The following is a 12,949-nucleotide window of genomic DNA, read 5'->3' on the forward strand; positions in this document are numbered from 1 at the left end:
CTAGTCTTCCAGGACAGATAGCATTTTTTGTTAATCAAGTTGAAGTGAGTATAAATTTATTCACTTCCGCTGATTCTCCATAGTGAATGGGGAACCGGCAAAAGTTAATGCAGGCTGGTAAAGGTTTGGAAACTATGTGTAAGGCTGATCTTTTTCAAATGTTATTTTCACTTATTGAAAAAAGCTAGGCGGGAGCCCGTGGTATATTGAACACGGGGCAACCCTGCCTTAGATTTTGCTGCATTCTCCGGCACTCGATTTTTCTGATGTCCTTCTCCCTGCCCCCAGGAGGGTGAGGCACAGGCCGTGCCCGGGTCACTATGTGTGCGTCAGTCAAGTACAACATCCGGGGTCCTGCCCTCATCCCAAGGATGAAGACCAAGCATCGCATCTACTACATCGCACTCTTCTCCATCGTCCTGCTGGGACTCATCGCCACGGGCACGTTCCAGTTCTGGCCCCACTCCATCGAGTCCTCCAGCGAGTGGACCGTGGAGAAACGCAGCGTCCACGACGTGCCGTTGGTCAGGCTGCCGGCGGACAGCCCCATCCCGGAGCGGGGGGACCTCAGCTGCAGGATGCACACCTGTTTTGATGTCTATCGTTGTGGGTTCAACCCCAAGAACAAGATCAAGGTCTACATCTACTCCCTGAAGAAGTACGTGGATGAATTTGGCATCCCAGTCAGCGATACAATCTCCCGGGAGTACAACGAACTGCTGACGGCCATCTCGGACAGTGAATTCTACACTGACGACATAAACCGGGCCTGCCTCTTCGTGCCGTCTATCGATATGCTTAACCAGAACACTCTGCGCATTAAAGAGACAGCCCAGGCACTAGCCCAGCTTCCCAGGTACTTGCCCCTTATCTGGTCGTGTTGGGGATCCAGGGATGGTGGCTTTGGAAGTTTCTGGTTGGAAGGTATTGGAGTAAGGGACAGGGAAGGGATAGATCAACACCTGGGTGGGTGTTGGAGAAGGACTATTGGATGGCGGGGGTGTGGGGAGAAAGCTCCCTTTCCAGAGTTAGGAAGGTAATACCATTTGGCTTCTACCACTGCAGGCTTGGGGTTTAACTTTCTCCCAATTTGTTGGTTTGCCTTTCAGGTGGGATCGGGGCACTAACCAGCTACTGTTCAACATGCTGCCTGGGGGACCCCCAGATTACAATACAGCCCTGGATGTCCCCAGAGACAGGTAAGGGCCCCATGTACCCTGAATATGAGAGAGAGCAAGAGAGAGAGAGAGACTGTGTGTGTGTGTGTGTGTGTGTGTGTGTGTGTGTGTGTGTGTGTGTGTGTGTGTGTGTGTGTTGATTGTAAGCTCCTGGAGAGCAAGGAATCACATCCACCAACTCTATTATACTCTCCCAAGCGCTTAGCACAGTCACCCCCCAAAATACCATTGATTGGTAGTTTTCCAAATGTTCTAAAAGTGAGAGAGGGCATTGGAATTCTGATGGGCTCACCTGACCTTCTGAAATCCTAATGGAACGAATCAGGTCTGCTCCGAAGTGTCACCTTCCGCGGCCAACAACAGGCCGCTACAAGTATTCTGTTTCTCTGGGGAGATGCGGGGTCATGATGAGAACAGGGATCGTGTTAAATTCGGAAAATAGCATTGTTGCTCTGTCATTTTCAAAAAGCAAAGGACGTAGTCTCAGAAGCAATGATAAAAATGAGAAGGATTTATGCCACAAACCCCACTGCATTATCATTCAATCATTTATGTGCTGGAAGCATCGAGAGGACTTTTTCCTTCATTTCCTCCGTTGCTCAGCAGCCAGTAGTGCCTCTTGATTTGAATGCCCTGGATGGTGCTGATGTCCATTTATAATTAATATCCAAGTGTTGGCATTCTGTGTTGGATTACCAGATTGATGGCCTTCTTCTTGCCTGTTCCTGCCAGGGACATCGCAGAAGAGACATCTGAGACATCTGACATCCAGCCTTAGTGACCAGGGTTGGGATCGGGTTTAGTTGTTTTTCTTTTAATAGGTGACTGGAAAAATGGCCTTAGAATATTCATAGAATGAATATTTTTGGCCAAAGTATGAACCTGGGTTCTAATCCTGGATCTGCCACTTACCTGCCGTGTGACCTTGTGCCTCAGTTACCTCATCTGTAAAATGGGGAATAAGAATGTGTCCAACCTGATAAGGTTGGATCTATCCCAGTGCTTAGTGCTGTGCATGACACATAGTAAGCGCTTAATAAATACCATAAATAAAAGCCTAAGCAGAATGCCTATTTTTCATTTTGAGCATAACAGCCCATTCCTCCCCCACCTTCCTTCTCTTCTTCATCTTTCTATTCCTCACCCTCCTCCTCTTTCTGCTATCAGGGACAGGAGGAGGAGCTCTGGCTGCAGAGGGTCAGGGCAGGCTAGGTATGATCCCCACCCTGCCCAAAAGTTCCAGGGATGAAGCTAATTGTCTTTACCTCGGTGCAGATCCAATGGTGTTAGAACAGTGCTCTGCACACAGTAAAGTGCTCAATAAATTCGATTGTGTGAGTGAATGAATGAATGAACAGTGGGTAATGCCCCCCCTCCCCCCAAAGGACTTGACACCAAGCATCAATCATTGGTATTTAAGAAGCAGCGTGGCTTAGTGGAAAGAGCACAGGCTCTGGAGTCAGAGGTCATGGGTTCAAATACCGGCTCCGCCACTTGTGTGACTTTGGGCAACTCACTTAACTTCTCTGTGCCTCAGTTACCTCATCTGTAAAATAGGGATTAAGACTGTGAGCCCCATGTGGGACAACCTGATCACCATGTAACCTTCCCAGCGCTTAGAACATCATCATCATCAATCGTATTTATTGAGCGCTTACTGCGTGCAGAGCACTGTACTAAGCGCTTGGGAAGTACAAATTGGCAACATATAGAGACAGTCCCTACCCAACAGTGGGCTCACAGTCTAGAAGGGGGAGACAGAGAACAAAACCAGACATACTAACAAAATAAAATAAATAGAATAGATATGTACAAGTAAAATAAATAAATAAATAAATAGAGTAATAAATATGTACAAACATATATACATATATACAGGTGCTGTGGGGAAGGGAAGGAGGTAAGATGGGGGGATGGAGAGGGGGACGAGGGGGAGAGGAAGGAAGGGGCTTTGAACAGTGCTTTGCACCTAGTAAGCGCTTAATAAATGCCATTATTAAATGCTTAGTACAGTGCTCTGCACACAGTACACGCTCAATAAATACGATCGAATGAGTGAAAGGAGCTTACAGCCTCTGGGTATCCTGGGGGAAGCATGTTTCACTGGCTTGCAGTGGACCCTGGGATCCCGGGCAGTAGCTGGATTTTGGGTGGACTGTTTTGATCCCTACTTGATATCAATCTCATGCGGACAAAATGCAGGCAGCACCTTACTTGTGTTTTGCTGAGGATGGTGGTGCAGAGAGAATGGGAGCCCACTTGTGATCTCAAGCCCAGTTTGTGTTGGGTGGTGACCGAATCTCCCACTGAGAACGACGGGTGAACCTGGTCTTGAGACTCTCTTGTCCCTGCCAGTCGTGTTCCTGGAGGGGCACGGAGCGCAACCAGTGAAGAGGTGGGCAGGGGCTGAGCACACGCAGAGGGATTGATGTGCAATTTACCGCCGGGGTGACAGCAGGGTGTCAATGCTGTGCTGTAAAGTCATAACCTGGACGGTCTGTCATTACGGCAGTCGGAAACACTGTGTTTCAGAGTGTAAACCGAGGCCAGTGATTCCTGCAAGGTTGTAATAACTATGGAAGACTTTCTTTTAAATAGAGATCTGGAGTCAATGTTGTGTCCTACCATATTCAGTGACAGGACGGTGGATGAGTCTTCCGTCCTGAAACTCTAGGACAGGGAGTCTGCTCAGGGGAATTGATTATGGTGCTAGTGTTCACACAGTGCCACGCACACTCTCTCTTCCCTGCCACTTGTGTGCAATGAACAAACAGGCAGGTAGGAGTGCAGCCCATTGTCAAGCGCATACACAATCTGTGCCTACATTAGCTAGGGGACACTTGGGACTAGTGGATAGAGCTCGGGCCTGAGAGTCAGAAGGACCTGGGTTCTAATCCCGGCTCCACCGCTTGTCTGCTGGGTGACCTTGGGCAAGTCGCTTCACTTCTTTGGGCCTCAGTTACCGCATCTTTAAAATGGGGATTAAGATTGGGAGCCCCATGTGGGTCAGAGGTGTCCAACCTGATTAACCTGTATTTAGCCCAGTGCTTTGAACAGTGCTTAGCACATAGTAAGCACTTAACAAATATATATATATATATTTTTAAAAAGTTTGGGATTAGAACCCAGTTCTCCCGATTCCCAGAAGAGGGGTTTTCCAGAGGACCAGGAGCAGGGTGGCTGTGGCCACTCAAGAAGGGACAGGGACCGTGTCTAATTCCCAAATGTGTATCCTTTCACAGGGCTCAATAAAGTGCTTTGCATGCCATAAGCACTTCAGCATGGCTCAGTGGAAAGAGCACGGGTTTTGGAGTCAGAGGTCATGGGTTCAAATTCCGACTCTGGCAATTGCCAGCTGTGTGACTTTGGACAAGTCACTTAACTTCTCTGGGCCTCAGTTACCTCATGTGTAAAATGGGGATTAAGACTGTGAGCCCTCCGTGGGACAACCTGATCACCTTGTAACCTCCCCAGCGCTTAGAACAGTGCTTTGCACATAGTAAGCACTTAATAAATGCTATAATTATTATTATTATTACTATTATTACTACTTGAACAGAAAGTGTGGGGAATATGTCAGCCTCTAGAGGGCAGGAAAACCACATAAATTCTTTTAAAGCGGTGGAAATCCGCTAAATGCTTCTATCACCTGGAAGATTATTTTTTCCTTCCTCTGCCCCCTCTAAAGGGGCATTTGGCCCTGAATGGGCTACTGTTTTTTGGATTTAGTGATTTGAAGATGTGAAATGCATTAGTGATTGAAGGTGAGGGAGGAGAGGATATTAAAAGTGCAGTTGTTTTACCTCTAAGTGTTATGTTTGTTTTTATGAGTTCTGGCTTCTATTTGGGCACTCGTTTAATACTGACTTTGCACTGTATGCATTTCCCTGAAAGGTGAATTTTATTTTGGTCACTTCCATATGTTAAATGGATTCCACTCCATTCCATCCTTAGGCAAGTCACTTAACTTCTCTGCCTCAGTTACTTTGGTAAAATAGGGATTAAAACTGTGAGCCCCACGTAGGGCGTGGACTGTGTCCGACCTGATTAGCTTTTATCTCCTCCAGTGCTTAGTACATGCCTGGCACACAGAAAGCGCTTAACAAATACCATGAAAACAACAAACCAAACAAACAGCGATTCAGCTGTGGGGAAGAGTCAGATAGCCAAGGAAAAGTTGAATTCTGCATTAGACCCTGGGAAACCCAAGCAATCTTTATTCCTTTTCTTGGGGTTTTTTTTTTTAAGGGATCAAAGGCGACCCTGAAAATTGTGGGTAATGAATCACCATGTCTGTCTTTCATCTCCTTGGATGTGAAGTTTGTTTGGAGCCCAGATGTCCTTCCGGGATGGGTCAGTGGGTTAGTGTGGTAATCTTTTTGCCCCGGGGTTCAAAAATGGCACAGGTTAGGAGTGAAATGTGGTTTTAATTGGGAGCGCCTCATCTGTATTGTTAACAAGGTGGCGTTCAAGTATTGAGTCATTCATTCATTCAGTCATATTTATTGAGTGCTTAGTATGTGCAGAGCAGTGTACTAAGCGCTTGGGAAGTACAAATTGGCAACATATAGAAATGGTCCCTACCCAACAACGGGCTCACAGTCTAGAAAACTGTCTCACCAGGGCCAAGAGAAATGGCAAGTCAGGGTCGAGGATCAGGAAGGGGAGGGGAAAGCTTGGAGAACAAGTGGCTTTTTCTGAGCCTAGACAAGCCTACGGATCTCAAGTTCACAGTTGCTGAGTTTAACTTAAGCCTATCAAACACCATTAGATTTATACCATGCCTCTTTCCCCAGAGGTAGTTCTGAAGCTCTTTTCAAATATTTCATTCATTCTAACAGCATCCGTGTGGAAAAAGAAGGTGGCTAATAAGTTCCGACCCTTTCTCCACTGGGGAAATTGAGGCAGAGAAGAGTAAAGAAATTTTCCGAAGGTCCCACAATGAATCGATAACCAATCTGGAAATAGAACTTAGGTTTCTTAATTTATAGCTGAGTGCCTTTTCCTAGGCCACGTTGACTTCAGGCCTTAAGATTTATGTAGCCGGATGCACTTAAAATTGAATAGAAGAACTTAATGCATGAACGCTCGTGCATGTGGTGAGGGCGAAAGACCAATCTCTTCATGAGCTTCCAAGGGCTATTATTCCTTCATCCACACTTCATGGCCGCTCCTCCACATCCATGGCCGCTCCTCCACATGTACGTCACAAGGGCCCAGAGAAAGCCTGCGTGCTGTCATGTTTCTGGACTCTGCCCAAATCTTGGTTGGATGTATTCAGTACTGAACGCTAATCAGGAAAAATAAGACCGTATGTAGGCACTAAGGACCGTCATTAGGTTTTACAGACTGCCCCAACAGCTGGAGAACCTTTCAGACCGTGCACATCACTCACCTGTTCCTGGTTTCACAAAGCTTAAGCAAACAGATTGGGATTTCCAGGGGGTGGTTGGAAAGCGTTTGAACTTAAACTAGTCATGTTAGATGGGAATGTAGGTTGTCATCGGGATGGAGGGTGGATTGGTAGCAATCAGAGTTGCCGAATGTGTGGTTTCTCATAATGTCTTGCAGCCCCTGGAACTGTTCAGGCCTCTGCCGGCTATCTGGTGGGGTGTCGGGACACCGGGGAGGGAGTTCCTGTAAAAAGTGGCATGACACACACCTGCTCTCTTCCTGCTGATGAGGTGCCATCGAAGGCCTCCCCGGATCCAATGGAAACAACTTGGCTGCTGTTTTCTAATTAGGGAAAAAGAAAGCTGGGGTGTGTGAAAACTGCAAGGGCAGCAGTAATGATCCAGAACCTGACCTTTGGGCTTTCCTGCTTTGCCGTCGGAATAATGAGCCCGAGGAACTGGAATGGTAGAGGTGGCATCAGGGGGGTGGTGGTGGACGGCCGGCTCTGCTGCTTGTTTGCTGTGTGACCTTGGTCAAGTCACTTAACTTCTCTGTACCTCAGTTACCTCACCTTGAAAATGGGGATTAAGACTGTAAACCCCATGTGGGACATGGACTTTGTCGAACCCGATTAGCTTGCATCTGCCTCAGAGCTTAGTACAGTGCTTGGCACCGAGTAAGCGCTTAACAAATATCATCGTCATCATCATCAGCTCTGCACACAGTAAGCGCTCAATAAATACGATTGATTGATTGATTGATCAGAGGAGGCCTGATGCATATGTAGTCTTGGCTGAACAAAGGAAGTCATGATGATTTGGAGGTGATCACTGGAGGAAGCATCCTGGAGGTTTCTTCCTCAGCTGGTTAGTCTGTCCCAGGGAACTTCTCTCAGGGAAGTCTCTGAGCAGTCAGATTCTGGCATTTATATAGTCTTTCAACCCCCTCCAAGCACAGAATAATAATAATAATAATGTTGGTATTTGCTAAGCGCTTACTATGTGCCGAGCACTGTTCTAAGTGCTGGGGGTAGATGCAGGGTAATCAGGTTGTCCCACGTAGGGCTCACAGTTTCAATCCCCATTTTATAGATGAGGTAACTGAGGCACTGAGTAGTTAAGTGACTTGCCCAAAGTCACCCAGCTGACAAGTGGAGGAGGCGGGATTAGAGCCCACGACCTCCGACTCCTAAACCCGGGCTCTTTCCACTAAGCCACGCTGCTTCTAAGATCTCCAAGCATTGTATGTCTTCAAAACTGTCAGAGAATGGTAAGGAGTCAGAACGAGATCAGTTGGAGTTTATCCCTCAGCACCCACCCCCAGCTGTTAACTAAATGTCTTGGGGTGTTTCAGGGCCATTGAGAGTCCAGACCTCAGTTTGAATATCTCTGTCTTAAGCAGTGTGTACTAGAATCTGGGCCAGGATACCTTCTAGACTGTGAGCCTGGTATGGGCAGGGATTGTCTCTCTTTATTGCTGAGTTGTACTTTCCAAGAGCTTAGTACAGTGCTCTGCACACAGTAAGCATTCAATAAATACAATCGAATGAATGAATCCTAGCCAGGACTGCCCTCACCCGTGTTCCAGCCTTGCAGTTTTTTCCTCATTTTTAAAAAGCAATGCTCTGCACACATAAGTGCTCAATAAATATGATTGATTGATAGGGGAGCAGTTCACTCCATTGGAAGAAGCCTGAGCCTGGGATTCAGAGGACCTGGGTTCTAATCCGGGCTCTGCCAGTTGCTTGCTGTGTGTGACCTTGGGCAAGTCTCTTAACTTTTCTGTGCCTGGTTTTCCTCAGCTATAAAATGAGGATCAAAAACCTGTTCTTTCCCATGTGGGACAGAGACTGTGTCTGACCCGATTAATTTGTATCTACTCCAGCACTTAGAACAGTGCCTAATACATAATAATCACTTAACAAGTACCATAAAAAATTGCCTTAAATTGAATAAGCTTAAAGAGAACTAAGGTTTTACTGTCTTGTGAGTAGCAGAAATAAAATCTGTTTGAGGGAACTTTTTTTTTTCCTTCTAGTGCCCCTCAAAGTAGGGGGAAACATTAAACTTTAAGCTCGTAGTGAGTAGAGAACACGCCTGCTAATTCTGTTGTATCGTACTTTCCGAAGTTCTTAGAGTGCTCTGCCCGTAGTAAGCATTTAGTAAATACCACTGATTGATCAAAGTTTATTCTTTCTGTTCAAATTAATCATTTCCATTTTTTACAGCTTTTCTTCACTTCTCATGAACCTTATCAGGCTTAATAAAGGCCTCCGTTGTGGAGGAGCCTCTGTTATATTCTGGCTACCGAGCTGCTAAACGCCTGATAACTGAGCCCTACCTGACACTGTGAAGGATGAGGGAAAATGAGATCTGTAGGCTTTCTAGATTCTGAGTGGAGCAAAGAAGGGAGTGTCCCTGGAAATTTTCTTCTGGGCAATGATTGTGTTTAAAGGCTAGGTAGCATTAGTTAAAGAAGATGGCCTTGGGATCTTAGAAGGCATTGAGACTTGGGGATGGATAGAAAATCAGAAAATGGAAAATCAGGGGGCCAAATGGGACAGCCCCCTCTGCTGTGTCTAGAGTCGCTCCCATGGTTTCAACTATCATCTCTACGCTGATGACACACAAATCTACATCTCTGCCCCTGTTCTCCCTCCCTTCAGGCTCGGGTCTCCTCCTACCTTCAGGACATCTCCATCTGGATGTCTGCCCGCCATCTAAAACTCAGTATGTCCAAGACTGAACTCCTTATCTTCCCTCCCAAGCCCTGCCCTCTCCCTGACTTTCCCGTCACTGTAGACGGCACTACCATCCTTCCCGTCTCACAAGCCCGCAACCTTGGTGTCATCCTCAACTCTGCTTTCTCTTTCACCCCTCACATCCAATCCATCACCAAAAACTGCCGGTCTCACCTCCGCAGCATCGCCAAGATCCGCCCTTTCCTCTCCATCCAAACTGCTACCTTACTGGTTCAGTCTCTCATCCTATGCCGACTGGATTACTGCATCAGCCTCCTCTCTGATCTCCCATCCTCCTGTCTTTCCCCACTTCAGTCTATACTTCACGCTACAGCCCGGATCATCTTTGTGCAGAGACGCTCTGGGTATGTTACTCCCCTCCTCAAAAATCTCCAGTGGCTACCAGTCAACCTACGCATCAAGCAAAAACTCCTCACTCTCGGCTTCAAGGCTGTACATCACCTCGCCCCCTCCTACCTCACCTCCCTTCTCTCCTTCTCCAGCCCAGCCCGCACCCTCCGCTCCTCTGCCGCTAACCTCCTCGCTGTACCTCATTATCGCCTGTCCCGCCGTCGATCCCCGGCCCACATCCTCCCCCTGGCCCGGAATGCCCTCCCTCTGCACATCCGCCAAGCTAGCTCTCTTCCTCCCTTCAAAGCCCTACTGAGAGCTCACCTCCTCCAGGAGGCCTTCCCAGACTGAGCCCCACATTTCCTCTCCTCCTCCCCATCCCCCCACCCTACCTCCTTCCCCTCCCCACAGCACCTGTATATATGTTTGTACTGATTTGTTACTCTATTTATTTTACTTGTACATATTTACTATTCTATTTATTTTGTTAATGATGTGCATCTAGCTTTATTTCTGTTTATTCTGATCAGTTGACACCTATCCACATGTTTTGTTGTCTGTCTCCCCTTTCTAGACTGTGAGCCCGTTGTTGTGTAGGGACCACCTCTATATGTTGCCAACTTGTACTTCCCAAGTGCTTAATACGGTGCCCCACACACAGTAAGCGCTCAATAAATATGATTGAATGAATGAATGAATTGTAACCTTTCTTAACCTCTGCCATGTATTGAAATTGTTTTGTTCCAGGGCTCTGCTGGCTGGTGGTGGCTTCTCCACGTGGACGTACAGGCAAGGCTACGATGTCAGCATTCCTGTATATAGTCCATTGTCAGCTGAGGTCGATTTACCAGACAGAGGACCCGGGTAAGAGATCTTGGGGCTGTCTCCTGTGCTGATTGCCACTTCACTTCTCTGGTCTCACCTACCTCATCTGTAAAATGGGGATTAAGACTGTGAGCCCCGTGAGGGACATGGACTGTGTCCAAACTGATTATCTTGTATCTATCCCAACACTTAGAACAGTGCCTGGCCCATAATAAGCTTTTAACAAATATCATTTAAAAAATGACTTGGAACAAAACACCCACCCTGGAGAAAATATTTCTGGATCTTTTCCCTTAGCCTGTGTACTGGCACATACTTCCTGTGTATAATTCTAAGCTTTTATTAAAAGAAGTTTGCCCATTGTTGATCATAGAAATTTACTTTGGAAGGGACCTTAGTCATCCATTTAGTCCATCCCCTTATCTCCCAAGGGGATTGCATAAAAATTATTCCAGACTTGCAGCTTTAATCATCTCCAGAAAAGATTCCTTCACCCTCCTCAGCAACGGTTCCTGTAGCATTGATTCACCTTTATTTGTTAAAAGCTTCAGTAATTAGAGAAGCAGTGTGGCCTAGTGGAACGAGCATTGGTCTGGGAGTCTGAGGACCTGGGTTCTAATCCTGACTCTGCCACTTCTCTGTTGTGTGACCATGGGCAAGTCACTTAACTTCTGTGGATCAATTTTTTCATCTGTACAAAGGGTATTAAAACCTACTCCCCCTGACTTCGACTGTGAACCCCATGTGGGACAGGCACTGTGTCCAACCTGATGCTCTTGCATCTACCCCATCATCATCATCAATCGTATTTATTGAGCGCTTACTATGTGCAGAGCACTGTACTAAGCGCTTGGGAAGTACAAATTGGCAACACATAGAGACAGTCCCTACCCAACAGTGGGCTCACAGTACCCCAGTGCTTAGTAAGTGCTTAACAAGTGACATTATTATTATTAATAATAAATATAACTAGAAGGGAACTAGTGTTAGGATGGTTGTTTACACGCTATCCAACCTAGGCTTCACAGACTCTGTTCTCCCCTGGTTCTCCTCTTATCTCTCCGGCTGTTCATTCTCAGTCTCTTTTGTGGGCCCCTCCTCCCCCACCCCCTCCCATCCCCTTACTGTAGGGGTTCCTCAAGGGTCAGTTCTTGGTCCCCTTCTGTTCTCTATCTACACTCACTCCCTTGGTTAACTCATTTACTCCCACGGCTTCAATTATCATCTCTACGCTGATGACATCCAAATCTGCATCTCTGCCCCTGCTCTCTCTCCCTCCCTTCAGGCTTGTGTCTCCTCCTGACTTCAAGACATCTCCATCTGGGTGTCTGCCCGCCATCTAAAACTCAGTATGTCCAAGACTGAACTCCTTATCTTCCCTCCCAAACCCTGCCCTCTCCCTGACTTTCCCATCACTGTTGATGGTACTACCATCCTTCCTGTCTCACAAGCCTGCAACCTTGGTGTCATCCTCGACTCTGCTCTCTCGTTCACCCCTCACATCCAACCTGTTACCAGAACCTGCCGGTCTCACCTCCGCAACATCGCCACGATCCGCCCTTTCCTCTCCATCCAAACCGCTACCCTGCTGGTTCAATCTCTCATCCTATCCTGACTGGATTACTGCATCAGCCTCCTCTCTGACCTCCCATCCTCCTGTCTCTCCCCACTTCAGTCTATACTTCACGCTGCTGCCTGGATCATCTTTGTGCAGAAATGCTCTGGGCATGTTACTCCCCTCCTCAAAAATCTCCAGTGGGTACCAGTCAACCTACGCATCAAGCAAAAACTCCTCACTCTCGGCTTCAAGGCTCTCCATCACCTCGCCCCTGCACCTCACCTCCCTTCTTTCCTCCCAGCCCGCACCTTCTGCTCCTCTGCCGCTAACCTCCTCACTATGCCTCGTTCTCGCCTGTCCCGCCGTCGACCCCCGGCCCACGTCCTCCCCCTGGCCTGGAATGCCCTCCCTCCACACATCCGCCAAGCTAGCTCTCTTCCTCCCTTCAAAGCCCTACTGAGAGCCCACCTCCTCCAGGAGGCCTTCCCAGACTGAGCCCCCTCCTTCCTCTCTCTCTCCCCATCCCCCCCACCCTACCTCCTTCCCCTCCCCCCAGCACCTGTATGTATGTTTGTACAGATTTATTACTCTATTTTACTTGTACATATTTACATATTCTATTTATTTTATTTTGTTAATATGTTTTGTTTTGTTGTCTGTCTTCCCCTTCTAGACTGTGAGCCTGCTGTTGGGTAGGGACCGTCTCTATATGTTGCTAATTTGTACTTCCCAAGTGCTTAGTACAGTGCTCTGCACACAGTAAGCGCTCAATAAATACGATTGAATGAATGATTAATGAGAGAAGAAGCAATCTGTAGAAAAAGCCCCCTGCTACTCAGTTGACAAATTGACCCACGTATTTGCCTTGTGCCTTCCCCTGGCACTAGGTCTCTAAGTTGGCGG

At 47.3% G+C, this 12,949-nt stretch overlaps 1 protein-coding gene across 1 annotated transcript in view; it reads left to right on the forward strand.

Annotated features, from left to right (window-relative positions):
* The window catches only part of EXT2 (exostosin glycosyltransferase 2), a 145,912-nt gene that overhangs the window by 21,761 nt on the left and 111,202 nt on the right, over positions 1-12,949 (forward strand). Inside the window, exons 2-4 of the mRNA XM_038764274.1 lie at positions 289-856; positions 1,110-1,199; positions 10,411-10,527. Coding sequence (XP_038620202.1) covers positions 321-856; positions 1,110-1,199; positions 10,411-10,527 — 743 coding nt within the window. The 5' untranslated portion in view covers positions 289-320. The remainder of the gene's footprint in view (positions 1-288; positions 857-1,109; positions 1,200-10,410; positions 10,528-12,949) is intronic.

The sequence above is a fragment of the Tachyglossus aculeatus genome, chromosome 22 (assembly GCF_015852505.1).
Source record: "Tachyglossus aculeatus isolate mTacAcu1 chromosome 22, mTacAcu1.pri, whole genome shotgun sequence".
Classification (NCBI taxonomy): domain Eukaryota; kingdom Metazoa; phylum Chordata; class Mammalia; order Monotremata; family Tachyglossidae; genus Tachyglossus; species Tachyglossus aculeatus.